General features: G+C 38.4%; 1 protein-coding gene across 2 annotated transcripts in view; it reads right to left on the bottom strand.

Moving 5' to 3' along the window:
• Positions 1-23867, bottom strand: part of VWA8 (von Willebrand factor A domain containing 8) — a 354557-nt gene that overhangs the window by 268109 nt on the left and 62581 nt on the right. For both annotated transcript variants that reach the window (XM_035704343.2, XM_049099336.1), the window contains 4 exons: positions 21549-21713; positions 21184-21233; positions 20121-20229; positions 17969-18073 (listed from right to left, as the gene is read on the bottom strand). In XM_035704343.2, the coding sequence (XP_035560236.1) occupies positions 17969-18073; positions 20121-20229; positions 21184-21233; positions 21549-21713 (429 nt within the window). The remainder of the gene's footprint in view (positions 1-17968; positions 18074-20120; positions 20230-21183; positions 21234-21548; positions 21714-23867) is intronic.

The raw sequence follows: 23867 nt of genomic DNA, 5'->3' as shown, positions 1-23867 counted from the left end.
GAGTATTTTTTCCTGTTTTTATAAATGCCATTCTCTTTAAGCCAATTAGTAAAGGTAATATGCAAATAGTCCCTAAAATTTACTAAATGACAGGAAATGGAGACACTGAATTCCTGAACTGCTAGCAGTTTGCAGCCTACACTTCTTGTTAATCAAAGGTTCCAGTTTCCTGGAAAGGACGATGAGACTCTTGACAACATGTCAAAGTAAAATAAGACCTATTTTGGTTGATTTCTTAAATCAACTGACGTTAATGTTGCCTAAAATTAATGAAACCAGAACTTCCTGAACACCACTCTGCTGTTTGCTTATGTGGTTAGCCTAACTGATTACAATAAATTCTAACAGTCTTCCAGAGTATCACTCATGGTCACCATGCCTTCTATGGTGTATGTTCTCAGTATTTATCAAACTGGTTGTAAAAGACCAAGACCATTGATTCTTTCTCCATGTGGATCAGTTATCAATGTTCTAACACTTGGTTACAGTCCTCATACCAGCTGGTTATATTTTTTAAATATGCACACAAAGAATACAAACAAGTATATGAAAAATGAGAATACTAATTAAAAATTAAATCCTTTGCCCTTGGATAGCAGCATATTCAAGATGAAAAGCTTAATTCATTTTTAGTATCAAATAGGCAGAAATTATCCCCCCAAAATACTACCATAGTTTTAGAACATTATCACTATAATGAAAGAACTGAACCTCAATGCAAGAATAGATCACTGCTTATCCGACAGAATGACACAACTCCAGAAGTCAGAAGTACTTAAGACAATCACTTATTACTTTAACCTAAGAAAAATTGTCTATTTGTGCTATTAAAAAAATATATGTCTTATATATTATGCATTTTATACACGTAAATTCCCATAGTATTGCATAATTTGGTAGGAGTTGCTTCCATGTAGTAGACAAATAACAATTATTGACACTTTAATTTCATGCAAAAAAAAATGCTATACTGTATTTTAAGGGAAGTTCAATAGGAAAAGAGTAAGGCCTTAGCCAAGTAAATTCATTAGAATTTAGAACCTAGAGCCGTTAAATTCTAGAAAAATAAATATATTAGCTTAAAGATATACCCGCCTACCATAACGTCAGCCTAACTTGACATAGCATTGATTGCAGGGAACTTATATTCCAGAAATGAACACTAATGCCTTGAACCACTTGCTATAACTGGTTATGTCCTTATAAATAATTCAAGCTAAAATATTTCAGTAGAATTAAAATAGGAGGCTGGAATACCCTAAGATAGGAAAAGAACTCAAGTTGCAAGATGAATTACCACCTGCTGGCATAGGAAATTTAAAGGACTATTAATCAAAAAGGTAATTGAGGAGTAAAATACATATATAATTCTCACAGACTACATGTTAGCAAGAAATAGAAAATCAAATAAACCAAAGTTCATTTACTTTACCATTTTACATTAATGAGTTGCTCCTATTAATTCTGGCATGTCATTTAAAAAAACAATACTAATGTATTTTTTGATACACTTTCTTTGGGATTACATTATTTGAACCATAAAATATAATATAAGAAAGGGACTGTTAATTACATGTTGCTCTGTAAGGCCTCCATACTCACCTTCCCAAGTCCTAATCCTGTCCCTCCAAACTATTCATTTTCTTTATATCTTTTTCTAGGATGTGGAGCACTAGAAAAGAAATTCTCTATACCCTATTTCCCGGTTACCAAAAAAGTATGTAGCCCCCAGTCTGTGCTGGGCTCCTTCCCAAAGCCTATCAGCAACTAACACAAACCAATACTACTCTCCCTTAGGATCATCTGAACCAATTCATTCCTGTGTCAATAGGTCATCTAGCTGCCTTCTCCAACCACAACAGAGCCTTCAGGCACACACCCCTCCATTCTTTGCTAGAATATAAACTCCACTGACAAAATAAAAATATATCTATTGGGTTCACTCAAAACCTCCAGAACCAGAATCACACATGGGGCATAGTCAATGGTCAATAGAGGTTTGTTATATGAACAAATAAATGAAATTTTTTCCCTTTAATCCTCAAAACCATCTCTATTTTCAACAATCCTCACTTCTTTTCCCACCATCTCAGTAGAAAAGACTTTTGCTTTAATTATGAGCAAGTGGAAAGCCACTATAAGTCTGCTTTCTCCGTCTCAGTTAATGGTAACTCCTTCATTCCAGATGCTGGGTAGAAAAATATGTTCTTCCATTATTACAAACCAAGGCACAATGGTGCTCTGAAAATGTCCTTTCCTGCCTTTCCCAGATCATATTTCCATAAATATTTTCCATGTATTCCACAGATTATATCCTTTCTTCCTATGAAGATGTTTGTCTTCCCATTTCAAGAAACAAACGAAAAGCCATTTCTTGATTCTATATAATCCTTGAGTGACCCACCATCTTTTCACTTTTCCCCATTTTTATAAGTAGTATATAATTACTGTTTCCATTTCCTTATCGCTGATTTACCGTCCAGCCTACTGATTTTTTGGCTTGCATTCCCACCACTCCACTAGCATTATTCCTGGTAAGTTCACCAATAATATTCTATTTGCCAAACTAAAATAAATAAATAAAACTAAATAAATTAGTTTTCCTCCTATTTTACTGTTCCCTCCTTCTCAGTCTTTCCAGTGGGTTCTTTTCCCTTAACTGAGCAGTGTACATTGGGTACCTCAAGGGTAGATTTTTCATATTTTCTATGTTCACTGTTTAAATAATCTCATCCAGTTTCAGACTACAAACCATCTGTATGCTGATTACTCTTCCTCTGCTTCATTTGAAGGTTCTCCGCACACTGTCCAATTCTTAAATGTTGTCTCTACCGTGTTTAGTCTTTAGATAGTATTTCTTCTCACCATATATGCAACTCTTCGGTTTTTTTCACCCATGTGATCAATTCAACTAATACCCATACATTACTGACTCCCAAGTATTTATCTTTAATATCAAAAGAGCTCCAGATCCATATATATGTTTTCAGGTCTATGAGACAGACACACTTGGTCCTACCTAAAAAGGACTGAGAGTCAAAAAGAAGTACTAGAAGGTACTAGAAGACCAAATATACTTGTTAACACACTGCAACAAAAGCATACCATCTCAAAGTAGAGCAGATTCACAAAGAGAGTATTTTCTTTAAGATATCCTTAACTAAAAGCTAGGAGTGATTTTATGTATATAGAAACATGTTTTTAGAGCATCAACATCATACAGTGAGTACCATCTGAGATTTCTCTCAGATTCCTTTTAGCCATTTTAATAGTTTGCTTAGGAAAAAATGATGTTCTGAATTTCAGCTAACTATATTTTCAGTGAGTAATAATTTTTCCTTAAAAATTGTCTAAGTTGTTATGCTAAAATCCAAATGAATATCTAATTCATTCAATTATCCATTAATTTCTATGACAATGTAGGTCAGAAAATGATTATCCAGGAAAAGTTATATATGCACCTTCTTGGTTTACAATATATAATAATATTTCTAATTCTTAATTCAATATCCTTCCCCAATTCAACAACATTGCCTTAATCTTCACCTCTGGTAATTCAAAATTATTTAAGAATATATAAAATTTCATTCCTGTGAACGAAACAGCTTGAGAAAACAGAGAAAATTAGAATAACAAATGGGCCACATGGACTGTGCCAGGACAGATCACAAAAATTATACCAATAGATAGACTGCTACCATTTTTAAAAAGAGTGATTTAACACTTTGATCTGGTTGTATGTATCAGTGTGTAAAGATCTCACAAAAAGAAAGTTCTTTAGGTTCAGACAAATGAATTTAAGCTCTCTATCCACCTTTATGTATGTTCCTTAATTAGCTCTATACACAATTAAAGCAAGAAAAGATAATCACTTTTCTAATTGTATCCAAGTAATATTGTTTTCATTTTTTTAGGCTCTAAAATAAAATTTAAATTATTTACTGTTTGTAATATGGACCTTTAGTCATTTTTCTATGTTCCTCTTAATTATAAAGGCCAAACAAAATGAAACAATACTAGCTACTTTCTTTAGAAAACTCAACTCCTTAACGGTATTCTTTAACTCATCTGTATGACTAATTGTTTTAATTCCAGTAGAGTTACATACAGTGTTATATTAGTGTCAAGTGTACAATATAGTGATTCAACACTTCCATATATTAGTCACTGCTCATCATGATCCCCTTCACCTATTTTAACCATCCCCCCACTCACCTCCCCTCTAATAACCTGTTTGTTCCCTATAGTTAAGAATCTGGTTTTTGGTTAGTCTTTTTTTTTTTTTTTCTTTGTTCATTTGTTTTGTTTCTTAAGTTCCACATATGAGTGAAATCATATGGAATTTGTCTTTCTCTGACTTATTTCTCTCGTTATACTCTAGCTTCACCCATGGCAAGATTTCATTCTCTTTTATGGCTGAATAATAAATATTCCATTGTATATACCACTGCAAGAGTTTGCATTTCCATCAACACTGTACAAGTGTTCTTTTTTCTCCACATCCTCACCAATACTTGTGGTTCTTGTGTATCTGATTTTAGCCATGTTTAAAGATCTGAGGTGATATCTCATTGTGGTCTTGATTTGCGTTTCTCTGATGAGTGATTCTGCACATCTTTTTTTTTTTCTTAAAGATTTTATTTATTTATTCAAGAGAGACAGAGAGAGAGAGAGAGAGAGAGGCAGAGACACAGGCAGAGAGAGAAGCAGGCTCCATGCAAGGAGCCGATGCGGGACTCGATCCCGAGTCTCCAGGATCACACCCTGGGCTGCAGGCGGCGCCAAACCGCTGCGTCACCGGAGCTGCCCTGCACATCTTTTCTTATGTCCGCTGGTCATCTGTATGTTTTTGCAAAATATCTGTTCATGTCTTCTGCTCATTTTTTAATTGGATTATTTGGGGGTTTTTTTTGATGTTGAGTTGTTTAAACATCTTGGATAATAACCCTTTATTGAATACATCATTTGCAAATATCTTACCCCATTAAGTAGTTTGTCTTTTGGTTTTCTTGATTGTTTCCGTTGCTTTGCAAAAGCTTTTTTATTTTGATGTGGTCGCAACAGTTTATTTTTTGCTTTTGTTTCCCTTGCCTCAAGAGACATATCTAGAAAAATGTTGTTATGGCTGATGTCAGAGAAATTACTGCCTATGCTCTCTTCTAAGATTTTTATGGTTTCAGATCTCACATTTAAGTCCTTAATCTACTTTGAGTTTATTTTAGTATATATGTAAGAAAGTGATCCAGTTTCATTCTTTCACATGTAGCTGTCCAGTTTTCCCAACACTATTTGTTGAAGAGACTATCTTTCTCCCATTGCCTACTGCCTCTTTTATTGAAGATTAACTGATCATATCATTGTGGGTTTATTTTTGGGCTATTTTATTCTATCGATCTATGTGTCTATTTCTGTGCCAGTACCATATTGTTTTTGATTACAATGGCTTTGTAGTATATCTTGAAATCTGGAATTGTGATCTCAGTTTTTTTCTTCTTTTTCAAGATTGCTTTGGCTATTTGGAGTCTTTCATGATTCCATATAAATTTAGAGTTTTTTTTTTTCTAATCCATGAAATATGCTGTTGGTATGCTGATAAGAATTGCATTAAATTGTAGATTACTGGATATTCCTACAGTGGGGGGAGGGGCAAGATGGCGGAAGAGTAGGGTCCCCAAATCACCTGTCCCAACCAAACTACCTAGAAAACCTTCAAATTATCCAGAAAATCTATGAATTCGGCCTGAGAATTAAAGAGAGACCAGCTGGAACGCTACAGTGAGAAGAGTTCGCGCTTCTATCAAGGTAGGAAGACGGGGAAAAAGAAATAAAGACACAAAGGCCTCCAAGGGGGAGGGGCCCCGCGAGGAGCCGGGCTGAGGCCGGGGCGAGTGTCCCCAGGACAGGAGAGCCCCGTCCCGGAGGAGCAGGAGCTGCACCGACCTTCCCGGGCGGAAAGGGGCTCGCGGGGAGGTGGAGCAGGACCCAGGAGGGCGGGGATGCCCGCGGGCTCCCGGGGACAGTAACAGACACCTGCGCCCCGGGAGAGCCCCACACCCCGCGGCCGAGCTCCCTAAGGGCTGCAGCGCGCACGGCGGGACCCGGAGCAGCTCGGGGGGCTCGGGGGCGGCTCCGCGGAGGGGGCTGCGGGGCGGGAGCGCGAATCCAACAGCGCAGGCCCCAGCACAGGGCGCCGGGACACAGCCCAGGATCCGGCCTCCCCCGGGACAGGCAGAGGCCGGGAGCGCCCAGGACAGCAAGGACGCTCCTGCCTGAGCTGAGCAGATCAGCGGCCCCGCCCGGAGCCTCCAGGCCCTGCAGACGGAGAGCTCCGTGGTTTCTGCGGGGGCTGAATCCAGGTTTCCAGAGCTGCCGCCCACTGCGGTTATTCCTCCTGGGGCCTCACGGGGTAAACAACCCCCCACCGAGCCCTGCACCAGGCAGGGGCAGAGCAGCTCCCCCAAGTGCTAACACCTGAAAATCAGCACAACAGGCCCCTCCCCCAGAAGACCAGCTGGACGGACAAGTTCCAGGGGAAGTCAAGGGACTTAAAGTACACAGAATCAGAAGATACTCTCCCTTGGGTTGTTTTTTTGTTGTTTTGTTTTGTTTTGCTTTTTGATTTGTTTGCTTCCCCCACCCTTTTTTTCCCTTTCTTTCTTTTTCTTTTTCTTTCTCTTTTTCTTTTTTTTTTTCTTCCCTTTTTTTCTCTTTCTCTTTTCTTTCCTTCTTTCTCTCCTCTCTTTTTCTCCTTTTCCCAATACAACTTGCTTTTTGGCCACTCTGCACTGAGCAAAATGACTAGAAGGAAAACCTCACCTCAAAAGAAAGAATCAGAAACAGTCCTCTCTCCCACAGTTACAAAATCTGGATTACAATTCAATGTCAGAAAGCCAATTCAGAAGCACTATTATACAGCTACTGGTGGCTCTAGAAAAATGCATAAAGGACTCAAGAGACTTCATGACTGCAGAATTTAGAGCTAATCAGGCAGAAATTAAAAATCAATTGAATGAGATGCAATCCAAACTAGAAGTCCTAACGACGAGGGTTAACGAGGTGGAAGAACGGGTGACTGACACAGAATACAAGTTGATGGCAAAGAGGGAAACTGAGGAAAAAAGAGACAAACAAGTAAAAGACCATGAAGATAGATTAAGGGAAATAAACGACAGCCTGAGGAAGAAGAACCTACATTTAATTGGGGTTCCCGAGGGCGCCAAAAGGGACAGAGGGCCAGAATATGTATTTGAACAAATTCTAGCTGAAAACTTTCCTAATCTGGGAAGGGAAACAGGCATTCAGATCCAGGAAATAGAGAGATCCCCCCCTAAAATCAATAAAAACCATTCAACACCTCGACATTTAATAGTGAAGCTTGCAAATTCCAAAGATAAAGAGAAGATCCTTAAAGCAGCAAGAGACCAGAAATCCCTGACTTTTATGGGGAGGAGTATTAGGGTAACAGCAGACCTCTCCACAGAGACCTGGCAGGCCAGAAAGGGCTGGCAGGATATATTCAGGGTCCTAAATGAGAAGAACATGCAACCAAGAATCCTTTATCCAGCAAGGCTCTCATTCAAAATGGAAGGAGAGATAAAGAGCTTCCAAGACAGGCAGGAACTCAAAGAATATGTGACCTCCAAACCAGCTCTGCAAGAAATTTTAAGGGGGACTCTTAAAATTCCCCTTTAAGAAGAAGTTCAGTGGAACAATCCACAAAAACAAGGACTGAATAGATATCATGATGACACTAAACTCATATCTCTCAATAGTAACTCTGAATGTGAATGGGCTTAATGACCCCATCAAAAGGCGCAGGGTTTCAGACTGGATAAAAAAGCAGGACCCATCTATTTGCTGTCTACAAGAGACTCATTTTAGACAGAAGGACACCTACAGCCTAAAAATAAAAGGTTGGAGAACCATTTACCATTCGAATAGTCCTCAAAAGAAAGCAGGGGTAGCCATCCTTATATCAGATAAACTAAAATTTACCCTGAAGACTGCAGTGAGAGATGAAGAGGGACACTATCTCATACTTAAAGGATCTATCCAACAAGAGGACTTAACAATCCTCAATATATATGCCCCGAATGTGGGAGCTGCCAAATATATAAATCAATTAATAACCAAAGTGAAGAACTACTTAGATAATAATACACTTATACTTGGTGACTTCAATCTAGCTCTTTCTACCCTTGATAGGTCTTCTAAGCACAACATCTCCAAAGAAACGAGAGAGCTTTAAATGATACACTGGACCAGATGGATTTCACAGGTATCTACAGAACTTTACATCCAAACTCAACTGAATACACATTCTTCTCAAGTGCACATAGAACTTTCTCCAGAAGAGACCACATACTGGGTCACAAATCAGGTCTGAACCCATACCAAAAGATTGGGATCGTCCCCTGCATATTCTCAGACATAATGCCTTGAAATTAGAACTAAATCACAACAAGAAGTTTGGAAGGACCTCAAACACGTGGAGGTTAAGGACCATCCTGCTAAAAGATGAAAGGGTCAACCAGGAAATTAAGGAAGAATTAAAAAGATTCATGGAAACTAATGAGAATGAAGATACAACTGTTCAAAATCTTTGGGATGCAGCAAAAGCAGTCCTAAGGGGGAAATACATTGCAATACAAGCATCCATTCAAAAACTGGAAAGAACTCAAATACAAAAGCTAACCTTACACATAAAGGAGCTAGAGAAAAAACAGCAGATAGAACCTACACCCAGGAAAAGACGAGAGTTAATAAAGATTCGAGCAGAACTCAACGAAATCGAGACCAGAAAAACTGTGGAACAGATCAACAGAACCAGGAGTTGGTTCTTTGAAAGAATTAATAAGACAGATAAACCATTAGCCAGCCTTATTAAAAAGAAGAGAGAGAAGACTCAAATTAATAAAATCATGAATGAGAAAGGAGAGATCACTACCAACACCAAGAAAATACAAACGATTTTAAAAACATATTATGAACAGCTATACGCCAATACATTAGGCAATCTAGAAGAAAGCCACAAACTACCAAAACTGGAACAGGAAGAAATAGAAAACCTGAACAGGCCAATAACCAGGGAGGAAATTGAAGCAGTCATCAAAAACCTCCCAAGACAGAAGAGTCCAGGGCCAGATGGCTTCCCAGGGGAATTCTATCAAACGTTTAAAGAAGAAATCATACCTATTCTCCTAAAGCTGTTTGGAAAGATAGAAAGAGATGGAGTACTTCCAAATTTGTTCTATGAGGCCAGCATCACCTTAATTCCAAAACCAGACAAAGACCCAACCAAAAAGGAGAATTACAGACCAATATCCCTGATGAACATGGATGCAAAAATTCTCAACAAGATACTGGCCAATAGGATCCAACAGTACATTAAGAAAATTATTCACCATGACCAAGTAGGATTTATCCCTGGGACACAAGGCTGGTTCAACACCCGTAAAACAATCAATGTGATTCATCATATCAGCAAGAGAAAAACCAAGAACCGTATGATCCTCTCATTAGATGCAGAGAAAGCATTTGACAAAATACAGCATCCATTTCTGATCAAAACTCTTCAGAGTATAGGGATAGAGGGAACATTCCTCGACATCTTAAAAGCCATCTACGAAAAGCCCACAGCAAATATCATTCTCAATGGGGAAGCACTGGGAGCCTTCCCCTAAGATCAGGAACAAGACAGGGATGTCCACTCTCACCACTACTATTCAACATAGTACTGGAAGTTCTAGCCTCAGCAATCAGACAACAAAAAGACATTAAAGGCATTCAAATTAGCAAAGAAGAAGCCAAACTCTCCCTCTTCGCCGATGACATGATACTCTACATAGAAAACCCAAAAGCCTCCACCCCAAGATTGCTAGAACTCATACAGCAATTTGGTAACGTGGCAGGATACAAAATCAATGCCCAGATATCAGTGGCATTTCTATACACTACCAATGAGACTGAAGAAAGAGAAATTAAGGAGTCAATCCCATTTACAATTGCACCCAAAAGCATAAGATACCTAGGAATAAACCTAACCAAAGCTGTAAAGGATCTATACCCTCAAAACTATAGAACACTTCTGAAAGAAATTGAGGAAGACACAAAGAGATGGAAAAATATTCCATGCTCATGGATTGGAAGAATTAATATTGTGAAAATGTCAATGTTACCCAGGGCAATATACACGTTTAATGCAATCCCTATCAAAATACCATGGACTTTCTTCAGAGAGAACAAATTATTTAAGATTTGTGTGGAATCAGAAAAGACCCCGAATAGCCAGGGGAATTTTTAAAAAGAAAACCATATCTGGGGGCATCACAATGCCAGATTTCAGGTTGTACTACAAAGCTGTGGTCATCAAAGACAGTGTTGTACTGGCACAAAAATAGACACATAGATCAATGGAACAGAATAGAGAACCCAGAAGTGGACCCTGAACTTTATGGTCAACTAATATTCGATAAAGGAGGAAAGACTATCCATTGGAAGAAAGACAGTCTCTTCAATAAATGGTGCTGGGAAAATTGGACATCCACATGAAGAATGAAACTAGAACACTCTCTTGTACCATACACAAAGATAAACTCAAAATGGATGAAAGATCTAAATGTGAGACAAGATTCCATCAAAATCCTAGAGAAGAATACAGGCAACACCCTTTTTGAACTCGGCCACAGTAACTTCTTGCAAGATACATCCATAAAGGCAAAAGAAACAAAAGCAAAAATGAACTATTGGGACTTCATCAAGATAAGAAGCTTTTGCACAGCAAAGGATACAGTCAACAAAACTAAAAGACAACCAACAGAATGGGAGAAGATATTTGCAAATCACGTATCAGATAAAGGGCTAGTTTCCAAGATCTAGAAAGAACTTATTAAACTCAACACCAAAGAAACAAACAATCCAATCATGAAATGGGCAAAAGACATGAAGAGAAATCTCACAGAGGAAGACATAGACATGGCCAACATGCACATGAGAAAATGCTCTGCATCACTTGCCATCAGGGAAATACAAATCAAAACCACAATGAGATCCCACCTCACACCAGTGAGAATGGGGCAAATTAACAAGGCAGGAAACCACAAATGTTGGAGAGGATGCAGAGAAAAGGGAACCCTCTTACACTGTTGGTGGGAATGTGAACTGGTGCAGCCACTCTGGAAAACTGTGTGGAGGTTCCTCAAAGAGTTAAAAATAGACCTGCCGGGATCCCTGGGTGGCGCAGCGGTTTAGTGCCTGCCGTTGGCCCAGGGCGCGATCCTGGAGACCCGGGATCGAATCCCACGTCAAGCTCCCTGGTGCATGGAGCCTGCTTCTCCCTCTGCCTGTGTCTCTGCCTCTCTCTCTCTCTCTCTGTGACTATCATAAATAAAAAATAAAAAAAATAAAATAGACCTGCCCTACGACCCAGCAATTGCACTGTTGGGGATTTACCCCAAAGATACAGATGCAATGAAACGCAGGGACACCTGCACCCCGATGTTTATAGCAGCAATGTCCACAATAACCAAACTGTGGAAGGAGCCTCGGTGTCCATCGAAAGATGAATGGATAAAGAAGATGTGGTTTATGTATACAATAGAATATTACTCAGCTATTAGAAATGACAAGTACCCACCATTTGCTTCAACGTGGATGGAACTGGAGGGTATTATGCTGAGTGAAGTAAGTCAGTCGGAGAAGGACAAACATTATATGTTCTCATTCATGTGGGGAATATAAATAATAGTGAAAGGGAATATAAGGGAAGGGAGAAGAAATGTGTGGGAAATATCAGAAAGGGAGACGGAACGTAAAGACTGCTAACTCTGGGAAATGAACTAGGGGTGGCAGAAGGGGAGGAGGGCAGGGGGTGGGAGTGAATGGGTGACGGGCACTGGGGGTTATTCTGTATGTTGGTAAATTGAACACCAATAAAAAATAAATTTAAAAAATAAATAAATAAATAAATTGTAGATTACTGTGAGTAGTATGAACACTTTAACAATATTTGTTTTCCTAGTACATGAACACGGAAAATGTTTTCCATTTCTTTGTGTCACCTTCAATTTCTTTCATTAATGTTCTATGGTTTTCAGAGTACAGGTTTTTTGGATTTTGGGTGCAACTGTATATGGGATTTTCTTAATTTCTATTTCTGCTTCTTCATTATTAGTATATAGATATGTAAAGGATTTCTGGATATTGATTTTCTATCCTGTGAGCTTATTACTGAATTCATTCATCAGTTCTAGCAGTTTTTTGGTGGAGCCTTTAGGATTTTCTCTATATAATATCATGTCATCTGCAAATAGTGAAAGTTTTACTTCTTCCTTACCAATATGAATGCCTTTTGCTTCTTTTTGTTGTCTGATTGCTGTGGCTAGGTCTTCCAGTACTATGCTGAATAAAAGTGGCAAAAGTGGACATCCTTGTCATGTTCCTGATCTTAGGGGAAAAGTTCTCCATTTTTCACCATGATGTTAGCTACGGGTTTTTCATATACAGTCTTATTATATTCAGGTATATTTCCTCTAAACCCAGTTAGTTAAGGGTTTTTATTATGAACAGATTTGTACTTTGTTAAACGCTTTTTCTCTATTGAAATCATCATATGCTTTTTATTCTTTCTCTTATTGATATGATGTATCACATTGATTGATTTGTGAATATTGAATCATCCTTGCATCCCAGGAATAAATCCCACTTGATAGTGGTGGATAAGTTTTTAAATATATTGCCGGGGGCTCTCTGTGCCTCCTGGATCTAGGTTTCTGTTTTCTTCCCAGATCAAGAAGTTTTCAGCTATTATCTCTTCAAATATACTTTCTGCCCCCTTTTCTGCCTCTTCTCTTTCTGGGATCCCTACAATGCAAATGTTATTATGCCTGATGGTGTTGCTGAGTTCCCTAAGTCTATTTTCATTTTCTATTATTTTTTTCTCTCTCCTGTTCCATTTGATTACCTTCCATTATTCTGCCCTCCAAGCTGCAGCTATGTTCTTCTGTTTCTTCCAATCTATTATTTATTCCATCTAATGTGTTTTTATTTATTTTTTTTCAAATATTTTACTTATTTACTCATGAGAGACACAGAGGAGAGAGGCAGAGGGAGAAGCAGGCTCCCTACAGGGAGCCTGATGCAGGATTCAACCCCAGGACCCCAGGATCATGACCTGAGCCAAGGCAGATGCTCAACCACTGAGCCACCCAGATGTCCCATTCACCTAATGTATTTTTAATTTCAGTTATTGAGTTCTTTAACTCTGATTGGTTCTCTTTTGTTTTCTATCCCTTTGGTAAGGGTCTCGCTGAGGTCCTCCACTGTTTTCTAAAGTCCAGTGAGTATCTTTATGACCATTACTTTAAATCTCTACCAAGCATATTACTTATTTTCATTTTACCTCTTTTGCTGTGATTTTTCCTTTTCTTTCACTTGGGAAATATTCCTCTGTCTCATTTTGTCTAACTCCTGTATCTATTTCTGTGTGTCAGGACAGTCAGCTACATCTCCAGGTCTTGAAAGTAGTGGCCTTAGAAGAGGAGGTTCTACAGTGCTCTGTAATGCAAAGTCCCCTGTTCACCAGAACCTGGCACTTCAGGGGTGTCTTCCATGTGTCTTACATGCATTCTACTGTTATGGCTGAGCCACTTCTGCCTTCAATCCAGTCATTTGCAACAGCTCTCCTTCCCTGTTGTGGACAGGATTTGATCCCTGTGTTGTAAGTGGACCAATCTGGGGCCACCTTGGGCCAGTCCGGGGCAAGAGTCACTTTGTCAAGGTGCTCATACCTGTTGGAGCTGTTTGCACACTGCCAGGTTTATGGCATCACTTTGGGTGTGCTCTGGTCATGATGTATTGGAGGGGATGTGTCCACAGAATGCAGGGGTAGGGCACACTGTTAGCAAGTTAGGTAGGTTGTGTTAGTGCTACACTAGTTCATGTAGTCCACTATTAGTCCATGTACACTAGTCCATGTAGTCCATCTGAGGGATGGGGAGAGAAATGGTACCTGCCAGCATTTTTTTCTTGGAGAAGTCTCCCAAGGATCCCTGTTTCTCCACCACATGCTCGGAAATTAGTAATCAAATCTTCCTCCCATTTACCTCAGTATTTTTCAAACTGCTATTTCTATGTTGTATTTCAACTGTTATGCTGTCTTTTTAAGGGTAGGTCTCAGACTGATATTAGCCTCCCAGAGCCCAGCCCATAGATTTTCAAAGTGCCAGGTGTTAAGCCCCACTAATTGTAAGAACTCACAAAATTCAGCAACTCTGGTTTTCAAAGCCAAATGTTACAGAGATGCATCTTCCCAGTCCAGGTCTCCATACCTGGGGGACCTGGTATTAAGAGCCTGTACTTTCCCCCCCTCTGAGTCCAGTGTGTCCCTCCCACCCACAGACAGTTCACCAGGTACATTTACCTCCTGATCACATCTCCACCTTTCCTACCCACTTTGATGTGGCCTCTTCTCCATATTTAGCTGTGGAGAGTCTGCTCTGCCAATCTTTAGATTGTTTTCTGGGTTATTTACACTGATGTGGGTGTTATCTAGTTGTATCCATGGGACAAAATGCCCTTAGCATTTTCCTACTCCACCATCTTCACTGGAAATCTAATTTGTGTAACTAGTTTTGAAATCAGAGATCAGAAACACATCAAAGTGGCTTCCTTATAAAAATAAATACCTTTGTTTATAACTGAATTTTCTAGGCACTGAATATCTTCTCTCAGTTGTATCACAAAAGAGTCCACATTGCTTCATTTTATCAGACTTTGCCATGACATTTTCTTCATCCCTGACTATTTACCCTTGTTCCTCAGGCACTGAGCACTGTGCTGATGGGCATCCAGGGAGCACATCTGGAATCACAGCCTCTTTCTTAAACACTACATGCTCTATTTCAATGACCAATGCCAACTTAGTTCAGATGTTGGTTAAATCAAAGATGAATTCTAGTTTTTTCAGTGCCTAGAATACAACTTAAACTATATAGTTATATTTAGATTATGCTAATTTAGATTCTTTCCCCAAATATACTTCTTAGCATCTATAAGGAAGAGCTTTTTATTAGTTTTAAAAAACTTGCTAAAGTACCTAGAATCTACTTCTGATTTCTCACTATCACTAGCTACATAGAGAATACTTTTCTTTCTGTAGTCCCTTTGTAGATTTTGGGATAGGGAGAAACAAATACTACTCCATTTGCTTAAGGTGGTAAAATCTTGGCCTCCAGAAAATGAAGGGCCTATACATACAGGCAACAGCTTAGTGTTCACGTTCTACCTACTGCTTAGAAACCTGTTCCTTGGGATCCCTGGGTGGCGCAGCGGTTTGGCGCCTGCCTTTGGCCCAGGGCGCGATCCTGGAGACCCGGGATCGAATCCCACATCGGGCTCCTGGTGCATGGAGCCTGCTTCTCTCTCTGCCTGTGTCTCTGCCTCTCTCTCTCTCTGTCTGTGACTTAAATAAATAAATAATAAATAAAATATTTAAAAAAAAAAAAAAAAGAAAAGAAACCTGTTCCTTAATCCAAGGTGCAAAGAAAAACAAAAACTATCTTTCATAAAAAGGAATTAATTTGGGTAAGTCAATAAATCTCTGCCAAGAGTCAACATGTCTAAATATATTGTTATAAATTATGACTGGTCCTTTAGAAAACACTACCATTAAACTATACAATGAGGAAACTATGCCATGCATATTTTGAAAGAAAATCATGCTCCATATATTATGAACCACATATGATAAAAAATAAGAGTTTCATTAGTTTTAATAACAGGTGTATAACAATTTCCATAGTTTAATATAAAGGACTCATTTTTCAAGTTAATAATTTAAGTTATAGGCAGATAAATTTTACCTTAGTGTCATATAGTTATATTTGTTTTTTAAATTTATTTATTTTGAAACAAGGTGTAGTGAACATTCACTTTATAAAATGTTTTATCTTGAAATAACTTCAAAGTTACAGGAAAGTTGCAGGACACAGTTGTTCGAAGAATGTCTCTTTTGCCTTCACTCAGATTTCTCAATGATTACCATTGTAGCACATTTATTCCCTCCTTCCTCCCTCCAGCAGCACCTCCAAACCCATTATCATTGGTATTTTTGTGAACCATTGAGGAGCAAGCTGCAGATATGATGCCTCATCACCCCTAAACATTCTAGTTCATATTTCCTAAAATAAGAACTCGGGACAACATAATCACCACATAAGCTTCCAGATCAGGAAATCATTTTAATAGAACACTATTATACAATCCACAGACTGTATTCAAGTTTAACCAACTGTGCCAACAACGTCACTTTTTCCTATCTGGTCCAGAATCCAATGCAGGGCACATGTTGCATCTAGCTGTCATATCTCTTTAGTCTCTTTCAATCTGAAGTAGTTCTTTAGCTTTTTTGTCTTTTACGGACTGGAGAATTCTGAAGAATACAGGCCTTTCATTAGGTAAGATGGCCCTCAACCTAGGTCTATACCATACTTTCTCACGGCCAAACTCATAAGATGAATCTTTACCCAGAATGTCCCTGAAATGAGGCTGAACTCTTCTCAGCTCAACACTCAGGAGGGACACAATGTCAGTTTGTTCCACCTGGTCAAGTTGCTGTTTACCAAAAAAGGATCATTTTCTTCTTTTGTAATCAACTGAGTATTTTGGTAAGAGATATTCTTATATTACATCAACATCCTATTCTTTTTTAATGATATTTATTAATTTATTAATTTATTAATTTATTAATTTATTTATTTATTTAAAAGAGATAGAACATTAGTGGGGGGGAGAGAGAGAATCTCAAGCAGAGGCCCCCTGAGTGTGGAGTACGATGCGGGGCTCAATCTCACGACCCTGAGATTATGGCCTGAGCTGAAATCAAGAGTTGGATGCTTAACTGACTGCACCACTCAGGTGCCCCATTATCCTATTCTTCATAGAACATCCAGTCACCAGCTTTAAAATCTTTGATGAAAAAAAAAAAAAAATCTTTGATGACTCCTGCCTATATCAGCTACCACTGGTGGTTGCCAAATGGTGGTTTTCTGTTTATATAATTCCTTTTGCATTCATTCAATAAATTTTTCTTCTCCCTCTTATATTTATTTATTCACTTAGATCAATATGAATTTTGGGACTCCTATTTTGTTCGATGGTTTATAATTAGTTGTTACCATTGTTTATTTTGAGGCTAAACTTGTCCTCCATTTTAGCCAACAGAAGGCACTTCAAGCTGGCTCCTCTGTCACTTTGGCATATCAACATCATTTGTGAAACATTTCCTTACTTTCTGGTACAGTAAGATGATCCAGGTTCATTTCATTTTGTACTTTCTCTGTGCTGAGCCTTGAACCAGCTCTACGTCCTAGGAGCGTGGTATTTAGAAACCGAGGTCTCAGCACTTGGCATGATCATTGCCACTGGAGTGTCAGATTTTAGGCGTTCTTAGAGGACAGAGCTAAAAAATATGTGTCTGTATTCACAAATACACTGTATCTATTACTCTGTTTAGATATATTGAAAAAAAGATGAGTTCATTCTAATTCCTCCAATTCCAATTTAACACCTCAGGAGTCTTTCTTCCCCTCTTCCTTTCTATATTTATAAATTCTAATTTCAACAGTAAGAAACAGAGCTCTTATAATCCTCAATATATTCATTCACTCAATTGATTTACTTATTTGTTAAATGTAGCTAATGTCCCAGCCACACCAACTACTTCTGTACTTGTTTCCCTATCACTGCCATTCCCGTGCCTTCATGCCTGGAAAAGAGAGGGAAAAGCAAGGGAAGGCAAAGGAAAGGAAAAAAGATGGAAAGTGAAAAGTAGTAAGGGATAAAAGGGAGAAATGAGAAGAAGGGAAAAGAAAGGAGGAGAAGAGACAATGGAAAAGGAAAGGAAAGTGAAACAGATACGCATTTTTTTAAATTTAAATTCAAGTAGTTAGTTAAAATATAAGACACTTACTTTTAAAACACCTTCCACAGCCATCTTCCCTTCATGTCCCAGTAAAATAGTGTACGGGTAAAGCCACTGGATTGCATGTTTGATTGACATCATAGGAAAAGAATCCTATTTAGGAGCAAAAATGCATAGGAATGAGGAATATCTAAAATAATCACAGAAAATTGATCTGAAATACATATATGACATTGAAATTGCCTATAAACAATAACCAACAAGTTTCTCATGTTTTCTAGAAGACTACACAAGTAAATACTCATTACTTCCTCTTCTCTTCCTGTTCCACACCCTTTCCCTGGGTAAGCTCACCCACTCCCACCTTTCAGCTGCCATCTATCTGTTAATGGCTCCCATGTCTCTGCCTCTGATCCTGACCTCTGTCTCTGTCTCTGCCTCTGATCCTGACCTCTTTCCTGAGCTCTAGACTTGAACTCTCAATTGCCCAATGTGACTTTAGATTTTCCATGGACTCCCATTCAGCATATCTGAAACTAGAAGTCTGAACACATTTCCCTACCCTACTCACCCCAAAGTAGCTTCTCCTTCACTTTTATTCCAAATCTGAGTTAGTCACATTCACATGTACTTAGCTTCACAGTTATTAACTGTAAGTTAGAAGTACTTGTAACTCTAAAAACTTTCTTCCAAATCAAAATGTCTTCCCAATTCTGTTCACTCTACTTTCAGAAGTCTATTAACAAGGACAATTAGAGAAATTTCGGTATAGGTTGTCTATTAGATGATATTATAGAAATACTATTAACATGATGAGGGGTATGATTAACAGTTCTGGTTATGAGAAGAACATTCTACAGAATTCTTACAAGTTGCACACTGAAGTTTATAAGAATACTGACCACAATTTATTTTTAAATGGTTCAGAAAAAAAAGAAAAAGCAATCAAATGTGGCAATATGCTAAAAATTGGTGATTCTAGTTGAAGGCACTGCGGATGTTCATTTTACTATTTGTGAATTTTTTTTTTTTTTAGATTTGAGAATTGTAAAAATAAAAAGTTCCAAGCAAAAACAAAAAGAAGGAAAAGTGAAAGACATGCTAAACAGGAAGAGGGAAGCTGTTCTAAATATATAGAACAGGGTAAACAATACCTGTAAAACCTAACTCAGTCTCAGGAGACATAAATGAATAGCAATAACAGTTTAAAAATAAATGTCTTGTCCTGGTAGTATTCCTACTACCTGGGATGATGCTCTCCTTAGCAGAATCTCTCCTGTTTGCTCCTTATGCCACCATGCTCTCCCCATCCCTCCTCCCTGCCAGCAGAGGTATCATCCTCCAACATATATCTGATTACTATACACTTCATCCACTTAATATCTCATGGGCCACTTCTTTCACCCCATAAAATCCAGAAGCTGCACTCACCATGCCAAACACTTGACAATAAAGTTCTAACTTCTCTCTCTCCACCATACACACTTGCTCTAGTAATACAACTCAGCATTCTTCAAACATACCAAGTCCTTTTGTGATTCAACACCTTTGTAAGTGCTGTGCCTCCTGCATGGAGGGCATTTCCACCACTCCTGACACAGCTCTCATGACCTCTGGTAAACTGTAGTGGACAATGTTAATGCTCCACCAAACATCTCAGATCTGTTTTTATCCTTTCTGAATCTCTCACCTTTCCCTTTCAACAGCCAACAGCTGCAGGCCTTTTAAAGAAGACTGCTCTTGAACTCCTGAAGCCAGTTTTGCTACAGGCCGAGAGCAGCTAGCGCCTGGAAATTTGTGTCCCTTGCAATGACCACTGAGTAATGACTCCTGGTGCCTGAGGGTGAAAGTCCCAGCTCCCTGCCTCAGGTAGGAGCAAGTGTGAGGCACAGCTTAGACTACAATATGCCTCTGCAAGCTCTTCATGCCTCTTCAGGTGGGGTCCTCCTTCCCTCTGTGGAACTTTTAGCTGAGTTGCCGTCTACCTTCCCTCCTCCAAGGCTGGAAGCTCTTTAAGGGCTCAGGACATGTTGCTGGTCTCTGTCCAGTTTACTGTGCTACAGCCAATTAATTGCAGGTCTTACAATATTTATAGAAGAATATGACATGGCAAACTGAAGTGATTAATCCCCAAGGATTAACTTTTAAATATTCTTCACCACATTTGGGTATACAAGTCATTAATATATTTTATACATACCAGGATTTGAACTGCAGCTGGTAAACTATCTAAAGGAAAATCTGGAAGTCCAAGAGTAGAAGATTCTTGGGAACAAAGAGTGGTGGCAAAGGACAGGAGCTGAGAAATTCTAGGGGAAAAAATAAAGTGATGTTAAATGTTATTCTAATAGTTTTAATATATAAAATGTGTTTATTTTTAAAATGTAAAATGGCTGAGCCAATTTAATTAATCTAAAAGATGACACTTACTATTAAATTCTCAAGAAAAAACAGCTTCATGTTATAATATTCCATTTAAAATTCAGAAGCTGATTAGATACACAGGTATATTTCTTATTTAAAAGATTATTTTTGTTTATTTATTTGAGAGAAAGAGAGAAAAAGCGGAAGTGGGAGCAGAGGCAAAGGGAAAGGGAGAAGCACCCTGCTGAGCAGGGAGCCCAATGCAGGGCTTGATCTTGGGGGCTTCATCCCAGGACCCCAAGATCATGACTTGAGCTGAAGGCAGATGCTTAACCACTGAGCCATCCAGGTGCCCCCAGACAGACTTCTTAAATATGACAATGTGTGAGATTTTTCACAACCTGGCCCAAATTTATCCTGCCAACCTCCCCTCCCACCCTTCCTAATCCAAACCTGAATCCCAGCCACCAGGAGCTTTTTATAGCCTCAAGAACAAGGCATGCACTCTCATATCCCATGTTTTAAAAATAACTTCTTAGAATTCCTTACTTCCATTCTTTATCTGGCAAAAGCATACTCATTCTTTAGAACCCATCTTAAATGCCAATGTCTTTTTGAAATTAAGACGCTTACTATACAATATTAAATGAATATATTTCCATATCTTTAAACTCCACTAAGTCTTGTTTCTTGCCTTCAAGAATCATGTCTTATTAACCTTATCATTGGTACTTACCAGAGCTACTGAAAAATTCTCCAAAGAACAGTTGTTGAATGGATGAATTAATCAGTCAATCAACGTGCAAAACAAACAAATTGTAATGTTAAGTGTCCAGATATTTTTAAGAGTCTGTGTGTGTATGTGTGTCTCTGGTTGTGTGTGTAACTGAAATACTTACTTCTCAGCAGAGACACTGGCTCCAACTGAATATAACAGTTTAAGTTGGTCCTAAAATAACACAAAAACATCAAATCAATAAGGAATGTAACAGACTAAATGCAAAATTTTATAGAAACATTTCAAACTTTGAATGGACACTAGTAATAGCAAAAAAAAATCATTTCTTGATACTTTTTAATCCATCAGATAAGTAACACCACAATATTTTGTCTTCCTAGTTTCTGGAGATTTTCTTTACCTTATATATTTTTCTCTCCATTAACTAAGGAAAGGGACATACAAACACAGTAACATTTTTATAAAAGTAAACAAATATAAATAGAAAAGGTACTTTAAAAATAAGTGATCCTTGTTCATACATACCTTAAAGGGCAGATAATAAATATCTCTGGCCTGAAATCGAGAACGGAGAGGGGGATCTAATGGATTCCCAGAGTACTTAGGCACTGGCAAGCCCAAGGCAATGACTCGGAAGTTTTCACTAACCCGAACAATCTTCCAAGCATCCAACTCTGTTTTGGTATGATCCTGAAAGAAAGAGATCAAAACTTACAGCATAAATGATGCAGATTACAACTGCAAGAGCTGCCAGGCTAAGGACTTTAGGCCCTGATTGCTGAGTAAATCAGAGAACCACCTCAAAACCAAACTGTCAAGGAAGGGAGCAAAGTGAAATCGGGATCACGGTGCCAGGGAAGGCTCACAACATGAAGACTAGTGTTGAACAGTCTTAGTATTAGTATTAGTAGCAGCTAATACATCAAGGAACAAAGGCAATGTAGGTCAGATCTCTAAGCTGGAGTCATTAACACAGAGAAACTGAGTGGGGAGGGTAAGGAAAAATATACTGATTCAGACCAGAGGATGTAAAAAGGTAGTCCTAGAAGCACTGACCACTCACTGGTAGAGCAGAGACTGCCCATGGACCTCAAATAGACAACCATGGTTATAGGTCTATTTCTGCCAAGGTATATCAATAGTAACACCTAACAGGTATTGAAAAGTCACCATGTGGTAAGTACTTTTGATGAATTTTGTTCAGTTAAATTTACCAGAATGTAAATGAACATTTAATTCCTTTTTAAGGATGAACAACCTGACATTCAAAGGAATTCTATAACTTGCTCATGGTCCTGCAATTATATGGTGGAGTTGAGACTGGAAACGATACAAGGTTTGGTGTTACAATTCCTGGTTCTAGCATTTGGCGTAAATTCTAATGAAGTGACCAAGAGCATGTTATTATACCCTCTGACCCTCAGCTTTGTCATCAATAAAATGGGAACAATATCACCAACATTACCGTGGCTATTAGGAAAACTAAACCTGAGAGTGTATGTGGAAGTAACTGGTCCAAAGGAGGCCCCTGTTAGATGGCATCCCTTCTCTCTCTGCCTGACCCTATCAATGGCTCTTCACTGTCCTCAGCTATACAGCTTACAAAGCTTATATGAATGTGCATGCCCTCAGCTTTCAGCCTATCTTCAGGGGGTGCAGCCCATTTGACAGTGTAGAAACTCTTCACATGACACAACGCTTTTCCTGGCTCAATTCATGTCTGATTCTCTCAGTCTCAACAACTACTGCACACCCACCCCTCAACCTCCCTTCCTGACCCTGTGGCTCCAGCCCCATCTCACAACTGTGGCTCTCCAGATACATGCTGCTTCACCAACACTGCTCCACTTGCTTGAAACATCCTTTTCACTTTGCACAGCATAAACACAGGTATAATTTAAAGCTTAGCACAAACAACATTATCGCTAAACTGGACCCTCCCTCCATTAGAGCCATTTTTGTATCCTCCACTGCATCGTATGCAAGCTTTTATCATACATGTGTGCACTGACTTCTGTTCATTACTACCCCATGCTGGATCCAAGCTCTTGAGAGGACTTATTATCTCTTAAACATAACAGGACAAATCTCTGTTGATTGCATGAAATAATTTAAAAACATAATGAACATTATGACCAACATTATGACCCTACTTGAAGTAACAGGGCTAACAGTGATGATATGTCGCATGCACTAGAAAACAAGAGTCAGGATCTAACCCTGCTGAGAAACAAACCAAAAGAATCAAACCATAACAATCCTCAGAGAGCTGAATATTTTTATTTTCCACTTACCCAAAAAAACAATCATGATATAAATAAAATTTATACAAATGGAATGTATCTATTTCCATAATAACAAAATTCTACTACAATTGCCTCTATGAAATCATTAAAATTTTGAGGTATTCAGATTTAGTATGCTAGAAATAGATGAGACTTAAATGATGGTGTTGAAATCTTTTTATCACAGAAATTGTCTTAGGGTGGTGGTTTTTTGTGAAGGATCTTGCCTTCATATTCTATGAGATTTTTATGAGACAGATTCTCTGAATATAGAAATGACATTTATCAATGAAAATTAAGTATTTATACTAATATTTACATTGGGAAAAGACAATGTAGTATATCCTTCTCAGTAACAAGCACTCCTTGTATATACTAAAACCCTCTGCACCCCGTATCTCAAACTTTTGTCCAAAGTAATATGTTCAATAACTTTGCACAAAATTCGAACACAAATAAAGAATATATCACACTTCTCATTGTGAAGTAACTGCTATACTTAAGAATAAAAGGTCCCATATCTGAGTATTCTTTTCCAAATCATTTACTAAAAATGACA

Source organism: Canis lupus, chromosome 22 (genome assembly GCF_003254725.2).
Source record: "Canis lupus dingo isolate Sandy chromosome 22, ASM325472v2, whole genome shotgun sequence".
Lineage (NCBI taxonomy): Eukaryota > Metazoa > Chordata > Mammalia > Carnivora > Canidae > Canis > Canis lupus.
Note: the sequence above shows the minus strand (reverse complement) of the source record. Positions and strands in the feature narration are given on the sequence as shown.